The sequence below is a fragment of the Necator americanus genome, chromosome III (assembly GCF_031761385.1).
Source record: "Necator americanus strain Aroian chromosome III, whole genome shotgun sequence".
Lineage (NCBI taxonomy): Eukaryota > Metazoa > Nematoda > Chromadorea > Rhabditida > Ancylostomatidae > Necator > Necator americanus.
Window position 1 is genome coordinate 11,676,095 of NC_087373.1, and position 14,810 is coordinate 11,690,904.

General features: G+C 37.7%; 1 protein-coding gene across 1 annotated transcript; it reads right to left on the reverse strand.

Annotated features, from left to right (window-relative positions):
* Positions 1–16: 16 nt before the first annotated feature.
* On the reverse strand, positions 17–13,825 carry RB195_009299 (uncharacterized protein; the record flags this gene model as incomplete). Its single annotated transcript, XM_064189798.1, has 8 exons — positions 17–250; positions 2,483–2,634; positions 2,713–2,836; positions 7,427–7,570; positions 7,772–7,853; positions 11,111–11,245; positions 11,667–11,872; positions 13,712–13,825. 8 exons carry the CDS (start codon positions 13,823–13,825, stop codon positions 17–19), a joined length of 1,191 nt encoding a protein of 396 aa, XP_064047381.1.
* Between the last annotated feature and the right edge of the window lie 985 nt (positions 13,826–14,810).

The window sequence follows — 14,810 nt, forward strand, 5'->3', positions numbered from 1 at the left end:
TATTGGAGCGATACGGTCACAACAGCATCATGCACACGAGAGGCACAAACGTATAAACAGACAATCGGGATTTAGCGAAACTTGTTGTCGCATCGCCACGTATCCTGTCGTGATTGGTCACAACAAAAGTATACTCTGTTGGTATATTTCTAGTCGGTGGTGGTCGATAGCAATTTTGTCGCAGATAGTTCCGTACAGTTCGGTGAACTCCACTAGCACTGCAGTAGTTGACGTCAGCGAGGCGTTTTTCCTGAACTTTAGGGCTTCAAGTAAATTGAAAGAGTGTACTGACGGCGAGAACTGGTCTCCGTCAGGTTAGTTTCGATACAAATACTTTTTAGCATCTTTCCCCAGAGGAACTAAGGTGACAACACTGAAAGAATGAATTCCATTCTCCTCCAGTGATTCACATACTCATAAACACAAAATATAATTTCGAGTTCTGCTTCTACTGCAGTATCCAAAAGAACTGCAAACGACAGCCAAAAATTGTAGATCCGAAAAGTTTTCCGTTTTGTTTTGAAGCGAAAAAAATCACTTAGTAGTAGTTGTATCTTAGTTAATTCATTTTTTCCCCTAATACCTAGTAAAACACAAAGATACGACTTGTTTTTGAACGGACTTTGCTGTGCTTTATTCCTGCTGGTATTCCAATCTCTAATCTCCTAACAATTTCTCCTACCGTCCCCTTTCCGGAACCGATCCAAAAATTTCCTCAATAATGCCACTGATGTCCTCAAGATGTTAATGAACTGATGTTTTGAACCAATAAACCTTACAGAAGTGAACTCAAGATCTGTGTAAGATTGAAGCGCGCTTTTTTTTTAGTTTTTTTTTCACGTTTTCCAGGAAAAAGAAACCTAATTCATTCGTAGTTCGATACTTCAGCGAAAAGAGTTCCTAAAAGTTTCCGTGAAAAGAATTCCAATAATACTTCTTTTTGGAAGACCTCGATGCACATAGAACCAAGGATCTGCCGGCAGGTGTAATCCATTTTAGAGTTTTCACTATAAGGAATTATTTAGTTTCGAAACTGCTTAATTCAGAGTGTTTACTTGTAAGAATCTTTTTTCTTTAAATTTCTTTCCCAGAACATCTCATTCCCACTCGTAAATATTTTACTACTCGCTATTTTTTCTGGAAATTATAGTGTCACTGGTTCATATGAAAAATTTGTCAATTTTTCTTTGAAGAATTCAGAAAAAGATTGAAAGAAAAAACTACTTTTTCTACGTTCTTTTTTCGCAAGATTTTAGTTTTCGTTAAACTGAATTCTACGAAAAGTCAAGAGCAAAAAAGAAATGTCATGTCTTGTACATTGTAATAGTTTTGAAATTTGATACGTAGAAACATCGGAGGGCACTGACAGGAGGGATGTATCTACACGATGATTGACAGGTACAGAAACCATCACAATTGACAACTTTCCTTTTTTTCAAAAAAATATGACAAATGACATGTCGTTGGCAAAGAAATCGCAATAAACAATGTCAGAGAAGATCCCATGGTACTTCGGAATTTATTTGCAAAAATTCATGAATTTTCAACAGTTTGTCACGATCAGAGTAAACCACACTTTCTTAGGAGTTTTGCTACAGCGTTATTTCATAAATTTTTATGGGACGCGTCGTCTATCCTTTCGGGGTGGATAAATTGGTGCCAGGCTTGTCTGGGAGGATAAAAACACTGATTTGACACATTGGCCAGCCACCACAAGCCATCGTATGGGCCAGTTACACGTTCGTAAACCTCAAACGATTCTGAATTGAAGTGAACGTGGTGGCGCATCCCAAGCGGAATGATTAACGTCAGTCACTTTGTCCTTTGTCCTATATCTCGTGGTGCTATTTGAAACAATTTACTTTTTGGAAAAGATCAAAATCCACATCCACCCATCAAGTTCCGAGGTTTCGAGCAAAGACATTGAATGAAATGAGCCTACTGTGCCATATGAACCAAAGAAACCTTCCCGTTTTGTGCCCCTTTGGAGCAGCTCATCTACGCTTAATGAAACTCTGACCTCTTTTATGGGGCAAACATCCACGAACACAAAAACAAGTCCTAGTGCACACAGAGAAAGCCGTCATTTATCCTAGTTTTTCCCACTACGTCTTATTTGCGGCATCTCGAATGCAGCAGTTACAACCACCCATTGATGTTTTATGGTAGGTGTGAAGTTAGCGGCAATCAACATTGAAAGCGAGGAAGAAACCACGTTCTTTTTCGCTTTCCGATGACATTGCATCCTTTAAAGGCATCACCCCACGAATCTGGGGTTGTAAGGATTTCCGGTGGAGCGCGTCAGCCTTGTGCATGCGCTGCATCTTCCGGGCAGTTTTTTACGGTAATTAAAAAGAATCACCCCCCCCCCCCCCTCCATATAATTTACGATCCCGTATACGAATACTCCACCTGAAATCCGTACCATCTCAGATTCGTGAGGTGATGCCTTTAAAATAGTAATTAGAGCGCTCCTTCATACCTCATGTGCCGTCATCCACTGTAGATCACAACCACATTCCAGAGTATTTTCCTCGACACGAGTTTGAATAGCCTGCGATAACAACGACTCGACGGTTTGAAGAGTTTGAATAGTATTTCGAGCTATGCGAATCCGTCCAAGATTAACGATTGCTGAAAATAAAGAAATCTATTTGACAGAGAAAAATGTGTGAGATCAATTCGAAAAAAAAAATCCAAAAAGCTAATTACATGCGAATGCTCGCGCCGCTATCGTTTCTATACGGTTGTCATAGAGTTCAACAGTTTCTACGGTGCTCATCCCACTAAACGCATCCGTGGCGATCGTCGAGATATGACTTCGTTGAATCAAAACCTTAAATTTTACAATACAATAATAATAAAGGTAAAAATATAGCATCAATAAAGAATTCAGAATTGTCAACAAATGAAATCTTTAGAGTCACATATTGAAGCTTGCTTGATGACGATCAAGAAGGAGATTACCGTATTTTGAGAAAAATCTTTAAATGGAGTGATTGATTGCGTAAAACAGTATAAATAATACATCTTTAAGTCAAGTCAGATTTGAATTGCCGTGCTTCCCGATTTTGAAGAAAAAAGAATAAATAGAGCAAATGAAGAAAAGTGAGGAAGACATGAAACGTCCATTTCTAAAGGAAAATCTATTGCGTGAGGAATTTTACGAAATACAAGTAAAATCTTTTCAATATCATCCTGATAGGTCGAACTGGTCGTGAAGACGTTAGGTATTGGTAGTCGCCCAAATCACCTCCAATTTTGAAAAATAAATGGATATCGAAAAAAGGTGCCTTCAATTTGCAAACTTCCTAATAAATAAAGGAAATCATTGTTATCCTCGCACGACAATACGATCATGATAACGAAAAGCTTATGATACGATGAGTATTCATTTATTCTATTAACTTATTTAATATTCCATTCACTGCACGGAAACATCGTAGTCGAAACGAATTGCCACTTGGTCTTGCTATCACCAAAATGGCGATATCTCGTCTTTAAATGTTTCTACTGCTAAATATATTGTAAAATGTCTACTTCAACAATTATTTAAGATTTTTCCAAACTTTTTCCGTCCAAAATTTCCACCACTTAAAGAATGCACGATATATTGCGGGTAATTCTCAATAGAATAGAGTTCAACAGCATGTAATAGTCATAACTTGTTTATGGGTCAGATTTTAATTATCTCAGTAATTCCAATTTCTTGCAATAATAAATTCCGCTATATGCTCGTAAAGTATTAGATCCTATGAATGATTTGTTATGAAGAATGAGCTTATCTCTCTTTTTTTTCGGAAATCTGAAATAAGCAATGATGAATTTACGAATTAAACAGAATATGTTATAGAGTTTCGGTTTTAATTTTTGTTTATTTCAAATAAATTCTACAGCTCTTTCTCGTGCAGCTAATCCCTAATTCCTCAGCTGCTAATTCTTGCATAATCTTCTTTTTTTTTACACGCACACTTTTCAATCATTAATTACAAGATAAACTACTGACTGTGCCACATTTAAAAAGTGCACAGTGGTGATTCCGTTAGTTTACATTCTCTAAAGCTTTCAGCTTTGTTACAGTAATTTCTCGAAAAGAGCATTTCATCTGGAAATTCTTTACTTTTACAAAAAGATTTTGTAGATAAACCAAATTTTGGTACAGAAGAATTAAATTTAAGTTTAGCTTTATTTTAGTTAGTTTTTAGTTTAATTTTATTGATGGTTTTTAAGAGTTATTCCCTTAAGTATTATAATATTAAATTTTGTACATTTCATTTTTTTAAAATCCAGTTGTTAGACTTCCAACAAATTTTCTTGAGAGCAAGTAAATATAGTTACATGTCCTAGGATATCTACGACAGAAGGACCAGGGTCCAGAATTAAGATCATTCTTTGAGCTCAATGTTATGATTCTAACACAATCCACAAGCGTTGATCCCGAAAACGGGTTTCAAATTTCATGACAGTTGTCCCGGGTTCGAGTTACGCAACAGTTGTGAGACTCCGGCGGAACGTCGTCGTTAGTATGTAATTCATTGCCGTGTCGTCGTGGCCAAGGTGGCTTTTAGTAGAAAATCTGGTGAAAGGCATGGAATTCGTTTGAATACGGCTAAATCCTAACAGGCCTCATCTCAGAGTCTTTGCAAGCAGAAGAGAAATGTGAAAATGACAAAGAATAGGGAAATTTCCTATTAACAGGTTAAGAGGAAATCATTCGGGTAAAAGGAAGGGTGAAAACAGTCTTGAATGTTAGTGCGAGTGAAGGAAATAAGAGTTCAAGGAATTTCAGCTCTAAATAAAGCAAAAGAGAATAAAGTACAACACTTAACGTTGATGAATCTCCCTTTTGGATCCCGGACACTCCATTGCGATCGATATCAAATCAGAATAGTCGACCTTTATGAACCCATATACTATATATTTCTCGTGTAATTATTTCAAGAATCGAACAAATATTAAAATATTAAAAATCAAACAAATATAAATAAATCAAAAAAATATATATCGAACCAGTGCAATTCTCTTCACAGACAAATCTCAGACAAGTGCCAATCCCGATCCCCAACTGGTGAAAAGCTTGGTCGGTCGGCGGCGGTGTTGAGCTGTCGACCATGCAGACCACCACGGAATTCTCTTACCATTTTGCTACACTCCTCTGCACTGCTTTCTTTTTTTTTAAACTAAAAATACTATCCACCATAATGCGGGATTATCGAATATCGATTGATAGCTGGTGTGGTCTATAGTTGACGATTTGTTAACCAAAAACTTATGATACGATATATATGATTCATTTTTATTATTAATTCTTTTATTATACATTTACTTTTGAAGAAATCGCCTAATTCCCATTATTCTGAGTTTTTATTCCTGGAAAAAGGAAACAAATACGCAGAAGGATAGGTAAAAAAGAAAGCGATCTATTATCATTTGTTTATTAAAATTGAATTGAAGAATTTATGAAACTTCACTTAAAATACCTATTTTATTGAATAACTATGTACCTGAAGTTAAATTCAAATAAATAACGAATAATATAAGAATAAGGAGTAACATAAGTATAATAGTGGTGTACTGTAATTAGTAGTAATAAAGCTAAACAAAAAATGATGGCACATCGCTCTAAATTATACGCGACCTGCACATGCACGTACTTATTGTGCACTTCGTGAATATGTACGATTATTGGTCAGCAGCTAATTTCCGGTAGCAGAACGTCTTCGCAACCTCGAATAAGATTTGTTTTTCAATTCCAATAATGGAGGGCATTCTTTGTTGGCCTTAGAATTATTTTAAACAGTTCTCGTCTTTCTTCCACTTAATTGCAGTTGTACGTGCTTAAGGTGTGCAAGCCCTAGGTTAACCCCTTTTCATCTTCTTCACAATCCTTTTTCTCCTTTTTCGTGTTTTTTTCAAATTTTCATAAGAAACGATTCTGCGGAATAGGAATGTCTCGGTTTCAAAATCAAAGAAAACATTTTTTCGAGTGCAGATAAAAATAAACGGATTGATTATGAAAACGAACTTTGCCAATTCAATATGGTGTGCAGAAAAAAAAGAAAGTCTAAGGGGGAGAGAAAGTCAATAGGGAAGTTACGAACAATTACGTGTACATCGTGTCTGTCGGAGAAATTTCCTACTGAAATATCCCTCAACTCATCTTCATGGACAATCTTATGTTTCTACTTCATTAATATTATATATATATATATATCAGTTCAAAATTCTCTATTGAGTTCCTTCTTTTCTCAATATTTCAAAAAGTACAACAATTTTCTATTTCATAACAACCTGCTGATTAATTCTAATTGGGATCCCATCTCTAGATAGTGGCATGCTCGCTTTGAATGAAAGGAATTCGAAAAAAGTTTAGGAATAAAAAGAACCATAATGAATATGCATGTTATCTTCAAGACATACAGATAATTCTTAAAAAGTTAAAAAGTAGAGAGCTAGAGATATAAGTTCATTAAGTAACATTTCAAATTTCTATCGGAACTGCATGACTTTTATAGTGGAGTAGAATTAAATGATGCAATTCAAATATTACCTCTGTAACTGTAACTGATACCAGTCAGAACACAACTCCTACCTTGAAAAATAATCTTTCTAATTTCCTTCTTTTCATTCTTTTCTGGTCTAAAAAGTCAAATATCCGCTTTTTTTACACCGTGAAGAGGAAACTTTCCTGAGGATAATCAAGGCAAGAGTTCTAGAGTGCCCCGTTTTTCAGATATCCGCTTTATTAGAAGTTTATTAAGAGTTGATGTTGACCGTTCGGTGTTCCCCACACCTTCATCTTCGATCCACCTTTAATTTGTGTGTTCGTGCGTGTATGTGGCGCTGTTAGATTACAATTTCGACGCGAACATCGCTCACCGCACGGAGACAGTTGACAAATGGACGCAACAGCTCATCATTTTACACAACAACCATCTAGATAATGATCCACAATCTCATTCATCAAAAGAACCCCGTTTTAGATCCACTCAGGACCTACACATGAGCCGCAAAGCTTAGTTCTTTTATAATATCTCGACCTGCAGCATGTCCTCAGAGTTTACAGAGACTCCTCACTGCATTGACAGGTGGCGGACTTATTGTAAGCCGACGGCGTTCAGTCGTTTAATGTCAATCAAAAATTCACGTGCAACGAATAGTTATCGATCACGTAATAATCACTAAAGGTCGTTATTGAAATGAGCTCCCGATGAGGGCTAAACTTCGAAAAAACGGCGCGAAAATTCAGCCATTTGAACGATCGTTCGGTCGTTCCCATTCTCATAGTATCGCCAACGACACTTTTTTTCACCCGTCTTGCACAATGCCCTCTGCTTCTTTGCTTCGCTGGGAGAATTTCTTTTCCAGAACCGAATTTAAGCGTTTCAGCGGAGACGATAGCAAGAAAATTAGTGTAATTACACACCTGATGGACGTGTGCAAGATCCTCGAACGCACGTGGTGGTATTTCACAGTTCATCTCTTTGAAGTGCACAATATGGAATCGAGTTGAGTTGGTGAATAGTTGCGGTTCAACAACGGTGACTCCGGATACGGTCAAAAAATCCAACTAAAAGAGTTCCGTCGTAGAATTTTTGCATACATAGGTACCGTATTTCTTCATCTAACACTTGATTACAGTAAATAACGAATTCTAGATCACAACTTGAAACTGTAATCTTACGGTGAACTACAGTTCAATTGCATTCCAAGAAAAAAATACGATATGTGATCCGTTGATTTAAATGTACCGTATCATTGGAGAACTTGCCTGAGTAATTGCTGCAAAGGCATGACGAGAAAGAGCCAAATCTGTACCGGAGATCGATAATTCCCTTATATTATGAGCATGTCTGTAATTAAATTGCTCTAAAAAATACAAATTTTAAGAGTGCTCTCAAATTTGCCATGAAAATTCAAAGAAATCTTGAAAAATCGAGCTCGGAACTGCAAATTATGGAAGAAAGGAAACTTCAAGTACGCGAATGGAATTGAAACAGGAGTTGAAATTTAGTTGGGAAATTTTGAATTTGTTAAAAATCCTCAGCAAAATGCACGTTTAAAAATACCATATCACGATCCTATTTTTCTAGGATTTTTTAAGGTTGGCTACTTTCTTTTTGCGTACACACACCCTTTATAATTTCGTAGTTTCTTAATCATATATTGATAATCAATAATCATCCGTCGAATCACATTCAACACAGCATTTAGCATAGGTTTTTTTTTGTTTTCAAATCAAAATAAATATAATGTCGATCGATATGAGACTGAAAATCGGCCGAGAATCACGGTACGAAATGGATCTAAGATCAGTCACAAGTATGGGAATTCGAATTTGATGCCATCCTAGAAAAAAATTTAATATGACGGATGACCATCACTATTGTATCCGACCTGAGGCTATATCACAGCCTTCTATCTCTGGTCGAAGATTACAATTCTCTGGAAATAGAAGCTGTGATGCTGAGGGCCAAAGAACAACAAGCGAACTTGGGGTCAGCGAAAGAACTGAACAGTTCTTACTTCAGAAAATCCTTAAGGCCACTTAAGGAAAAGGTGATAGACACTCATGCTGAATACATCGACGGAGGTTCATCAATTTGTGGTTTAGGTGCCATGAAATTGTAAAGGGTATACGAATGTGAAAAAAATAAGCAGTAACAAATTAAAAAATAAAAACAACCCAATAACTGCTTGAAAGCGGTAACGTTTAGTGCTAGGATCGCCGAAATGCAATAAAACCTAACTTGAAAGGAAAATTTGCCACAATACCGTATAGATACCGTGGTGGATACCGTAGACACACTCTAATTCTACAATTCTAATTATAATTGTACTATAATTGTATTCTATCAATTGTGTGAATCGCGTACGTTTGCAACCCCATAAATCAGGCGAGATGACAAAAGAGGTAAATTTGTATGTAGAATGACATTACGAGAAATTCCATGTTTCTTAAAAAATGAATTATTAGGCTTTCAATCTCAGTGGGTCCTAAAAATTGTATCCACACGTGAATTTAGGCACTTCTTCCTTTCTGCTCGTCATCGACCCTAACCACCATTCGTTAAGCCGCATTCTTATTTTTGCACACCCTTTTTCAGAAACCCACCTTAATACATTTTAAATCATTTTTAAACGGATGAAGGTTGCTGACTTAGGAGCACAGAAGGACAGCGTTCCATGAAATTTACAATGTTCGGATCTCGCCACGACAGATAGATAAACGTAGAGCTGTAGTTTACGAACAAGTTTACAGATTCCTGAGAAAGGAGGTATTGATGTCGAATAACAGAAATAAAATTTCACAGCACTTAAAGCGAAAGACTATCTCAAAATATGGAGAAGATTCAACACTTTGTCAGCTTACGCTCGAATACACCTTAGAAGTTACTCTGTTTCCAAGTCAGATGGCCATTATTAGCGCTGAGTGTTATTCACGTACAAAGGTTTATGAACGTGGTCACATTCAATTCTCCTAGTAATTAATCCAGAAAAAAACAATACTCATGTGTGATCCGCTTCCCCAACGATGTAACTTATTACGAGATGGAATGCGATGCAAAACAGTGGAACTCATCACGGAAATTCAACTTATTATGAGAGTTTTCCAACCTCAAAAATCTCAAATTCTTACATTTGAGTTCTATCAGTTGGATTGCAGACGTAGCACGGCGACGGAATTGCTGACGTCGTGTGGCATAAGAAGTTGCATCGTAGGGAAGATCGGTGCAACTAATTATCCTTCTCACATCTTCCTTCCGGATTACTAGGGGGAACTGAGCACAATCACGCTTTGCGCCCTTGATTTACATCCTTTCTCATGTCTATTCGTGGGGAAATTCCACAATGTCAACTTCGTAATATGCTTCCTTTATGTTTTGACCACGTGGAATAATCCAGAAGATTATACGAGTTTCCTTAGGAGATTATTTCTTCAACCTTGTGTGGTCGAAGCGCGTTGCTCTTGGACAGCTCTGGGTTTATATATTAGTTTCTAAGCTTTTCGATGACTTTTCAATTAAAAAAAAACAGATAAAAGTTGATCTAAAGTCTTAATTGTTCTATTTAAATAGTCGTTCAAATGAATTTTCTTCTATTCTTTCTTTCTTTTCATTTTCTTAGAGGCGCAGATTTTGCAGATAGAGAAAAGTCAACAAAATTTCTTAACATAAACGGGATCGTACAGCAGGTTTGTCAAGAAAATCCTTAAAAAATTTCAAGCATCGCAAGCGGATGAAATTCCTGCCTTGCCGTCATTTCCTGTCCGTCACGTCCATCGAAAGTACTCGGATGAGCGGCCGCACGGTTATAAGCTGAATTTCAAGGTAGTATGCTGTACGGGAAGGTCACAGGTGAGCAGTGCAGTTTAAAAGACGGCACTTTTCATTCAAAATCAGAAAAAGCACTAAAAAGTGTTAGATAATACTCAAAATTGAAAGAAAAATCAGGTGGTCTGTGAAAAATTACAGCTACTTTTTTCTAAAATAAAAGTGATGGAAAAGTCCCGAGTGATCTAGAGATTCCGCTAATTTTATGGTAGAAATAAAAGAACTTGCGAAGCTTGCGGCTGAATAATTCTAGAGTTAAGAACCTTAACCATCCAAAAAATTATTGCTAAGAGAGGGAATTCTATGTACTTCTATAGTTTTTAATGAATCCATTTCAAACATAATTTTATTCCTTCTGTTTCTCCTTCAACAAAGATTCTTCTCATAGATTGAAGTGAGATTGAGTACTGGAAAGTTATTGACAAGTTTTCAGTGGACTGCCACTTCACCACGGTTCTCGCGCTTGCATAAAACCCTTTTTTCCGCATCTCTTGATGCACTCATCGCTCATTCACGATTCGTTTTTGCACGGTTTCTGAGAGTTTCTGCACCATTCAAGCATCATTCGCCTAGAAGTTGAGAAAAGCGCAAAGAACATTAAAAAAAATAACAGAGAAATCTTCACTTCTCTTCAATTTGATAGGTAAATAAGATAAATACAAAACAAGGAAATCATTAAAATTTTGATAATTTAAAAGAAAATCAATGATTTATTAGAGAGGAGTAATAATGCATTTCAGGAGAGTAACTTGTGTAAATTCAAATTTTCCGCTCACCTGAATGCTCCTCCATGAACTCGTTGAACAGGGGTTTTATGAAAATGAATCTTCACACCGAAATCGTTACCGATCCCAGAAAACGCTGATTTCGGGATCTCATTCAGTCGTGGACAATTCGTAATGCTGATCAGCCTAAAAACATCAAGTTCCTTCCCTGCGGTGTCGGCGTGATTTGCCTCATTGAGGTTAAGGCCGGCGGCTCAAAGTTGAACGGGCTAATCGTGTGAGTTGTTGTGCTTAGTGTGCATTCGCCTCAATGCGTTGCTTTCTTCATTGACGAGAAAATTGCCTACTAAACGCAAATATTTTTCACATTTCTTTCATGTGCCGACAGTTGAACGCGGCGCGTTGACACCTACTCGCCACAACCACCTCCCGGCCGGTGACAACAAATGTTCGATCATGTGTCCCCAGTGACCAGGATCGCGTGGCGTGAAATGATTAACTGGCGTAATTGCGACTTGACCCTAAGTGCTGTTGCTGCGTGTGTGTGGACGTGATGAGCTCACGGACGCATTCGTGTGGAAATATTCGGGGAAAATTAAGCACTGACCTCAGCTTTTTAAGACCTTTAAAGGCGAATTTCTCGAGAAACGCCAAATGATCGCAATTCTCTATGTATAGTTCCCGTAGTCGTTCCATTCGACGGAACGCATGTTTTGGGATCGAGCGGATCGACGCATTACGAATGATGAGCACATCAAAGTCAGGCGGAATAGTGTCGGGAATGGTGAGCAGCAGTGAACCGGAACACACCACCTAAATGAGAAACCCCATGATAGTACGCATTATGGTACTGGATCATAGAAAACGAAAAAAAAAACAAATTTCAATCGTAAAATTTAAATTAAAAAAGTAATCGAGTAAAGAAAAATTAAAAGCAATTTCTAGTGTATTGGAAAGTAGGTTAAGACAAACAACAGAGTAAAAACTGTTAATAGTAAAGTAATAACATAAAATAGATAAATAACAGAGTAGAAACTACACGAAAAAATACCAAAATCGGTAGTTTTTGGAAAAAAAAAGCTAAGAAACAATATTTGATTACATTCACAAAATCGGGTTTTCATCTCTAGTGTCTCTTAATTTTTCAAATTCGCTATTCTGGTCTTGGAACATTGAAAAAAACTGTTATCTGTTTTAAAATTATTTTCAACACAAACTCTGTGTAAATGAAATCGAGAAAAACATTCCTGTTTCGTTTTTTTTTTTTTTTTTTTTTTTGAGAGTTCCCTTATGAGTCATGAGTCCCTCCACCAACCGCAAATGTTAGAGGCAGCTGCGTAACGCTTTTTTGAACGGAACTAACGCTTTTTTTGTTCGCTCCACGAATAGATAGATGTAGGGATGTGGGTCGCGAATAGAACCCAGTAATCTAGAAAAAAGGGCCGGAACAGCCCTATGTGATCTGTTTGCCCAACGATGCAACCTATTACGCGTTGGAATGCGGGCAACTTCGCTGTTGCACGCTGTCCAAATTGAAGTGGTATAGCCTCAAATAGGCAATAGAAGCTGCCTCATTCGCACAACTGTGGACGCGTTGCAGATTGTCACCGGTTTACTACTATCCGTAATAAGTTGCATCGTTGAGGAGACGGATAACACGACATTTTCCAAATGACTACGAAGGAGTAACTCTATCTATTCGTGGAACATCGCCAACATCGCCAAGTCCGTAATGCGCTGCCCTTAAAGGCATCACTCCACGAATCTGGAGTGTTGCGGGTTTCAGGTGGGTTATGCTTATAAGAGGGCGTGGGAAAATTGTGGGAAAGAAGGTGATTCCGTCTCATTTCTTCTTAATTGCCGTAAAAAACGGCCCGGAATATGCGGCGCGTGCGCAAGGCTGGCGCGCTCCAATCAAACTCGTTGTGGAAAATAGTGCACCGGAACGCTCGAAGCCGCATCTTCCAGGTCGTTTTTTGCGGCAATTAGGAAAAGATGAACGGAATCACCTCCTCCCCATGATCTACAACCCCGTACTGGCATAACCCACCTACAACCTTGCCTTTAAGGAACAAAGGTAGTGTGGATTCAAGCAGCTCAATTTTCCAACATATTCGTAGCACTTAGATCCTTCCGAAAGATGGAGAAACTTGAAAGAACCTTGTAAATAAACAGGATCCCGAGGAATTCAAGCAGTATAAGAATTCCTATCGATTCCCAAACGACTTTCCAGGGAAAGAAATTTCCTGTAATTGCTTTTATGCTGACGTCGACACACCGTGCTCATAATGCTCCCTGCTATCCTCGGTTTTTGACTCAATCATTCGCCGCAGCAGAGATTGCGCTAATTGGATTAGGAAGCACGGAGCACTAGTGTACTTGCCGGAGTTTGCCAGCACAAATTCACATCAACCTCAATAAGTCCGCCGCTAAACGTCCGCAGTCACTCGTCGCTCATTCGTTTTGCTTCTCTATGAAGTAGTAGAAGAAGAAGAAGAATTGTAAAGCTTTGGGATTCACGCTTGCGGCGCTTCTATGGGCGACTAAAAGGACTTCTAATGAACTAAGAGGATTCGCATGGCTGACCCGTGCTACGAAAAACAGCTATTAAGCCAGCTAGACGCGGCGAACTTTCGAAAAACAGCTGCTCACCGTTTTTGATTCCACTTCACAACGACATTCCGTTGGGCAATTCACAGGCACAGCCACAGCACGAATAATCAGTGAATAGATCAGGATCATGCGAATCTTGGCACGGAAAAGCATGTGGAGATCCTGGATCCGCAATTGTTAACACCAACACAGCAGACTACTCATTTCTGAAAAATACGTGAACGTTTTCAAGCAGATGTTAGAAAAGGGGCGCCGCTGTCATCGGACACGCGCGTCGGAAATGACAGAAGTTTTTTCAAGGGAAAGAATTTTTGGTTGAAAGTGATTTTCAAGAAATCCCAGCTAAGCAGAAGTTAAGTTTACAGAAAATGCTAAAGAAGTGTAAGTTCACAGGAAATACCATGAAATTCTAGGTAATGGTGGGAAAATTCATGCATACCACGTTTTTCAGAACCTTTTTTATCTAGAATAGGAGAATGAACCCGATTGAGAGAAAAAGTACTTGCTAAAAGTAGTAATAGTAGTAGTAGTAAAAGTAAAATACTGGCTTGAATCCCGTGAGTACAGTACACAAGTTAGAATAAAAGAGATAAATCTAACGAATTTTCTGCTACAGGGACCAAAATACTCATAATTGTTGTAATGAGTATTTATGTTGTATAATATTGTGTATCGATATAAAAGAGAGGTCACCGCTTAGTCGAAAAAAACGATAAATGAATTAGCAACAAAAGTTTTGTATTGAGCAATAAAAATTCGCTAATAAGAAAACAAAGTTAAAAATTAGAAAAAAAAAACAGAAAAAATGATTCTCTAACGTGCAAAACACCCTTGCCATAGAGGAACACTCTGTGAATTTCAGCCATCACCAGCCATTTTTTTGCGAATTTCTGCTCTCTCCCGAAAATTCAAGGAGTTTTGAAAAATAATGATCAAGTCACCCAAGGTGCAGATTGCAAATAACCCCTTAAGACAGTCTACATGTGAATGAATATGTGATTTGAGAAATTGATGAAGAAATGGATGAATGAAAAGTGAATGAGTGAGTCAATGAATGAATGAATGAATGAATGAATGAATGAATGAATGAATGAATGAATAAATGGACGAATGAATGAATGTGTGAGTGAACGAACGA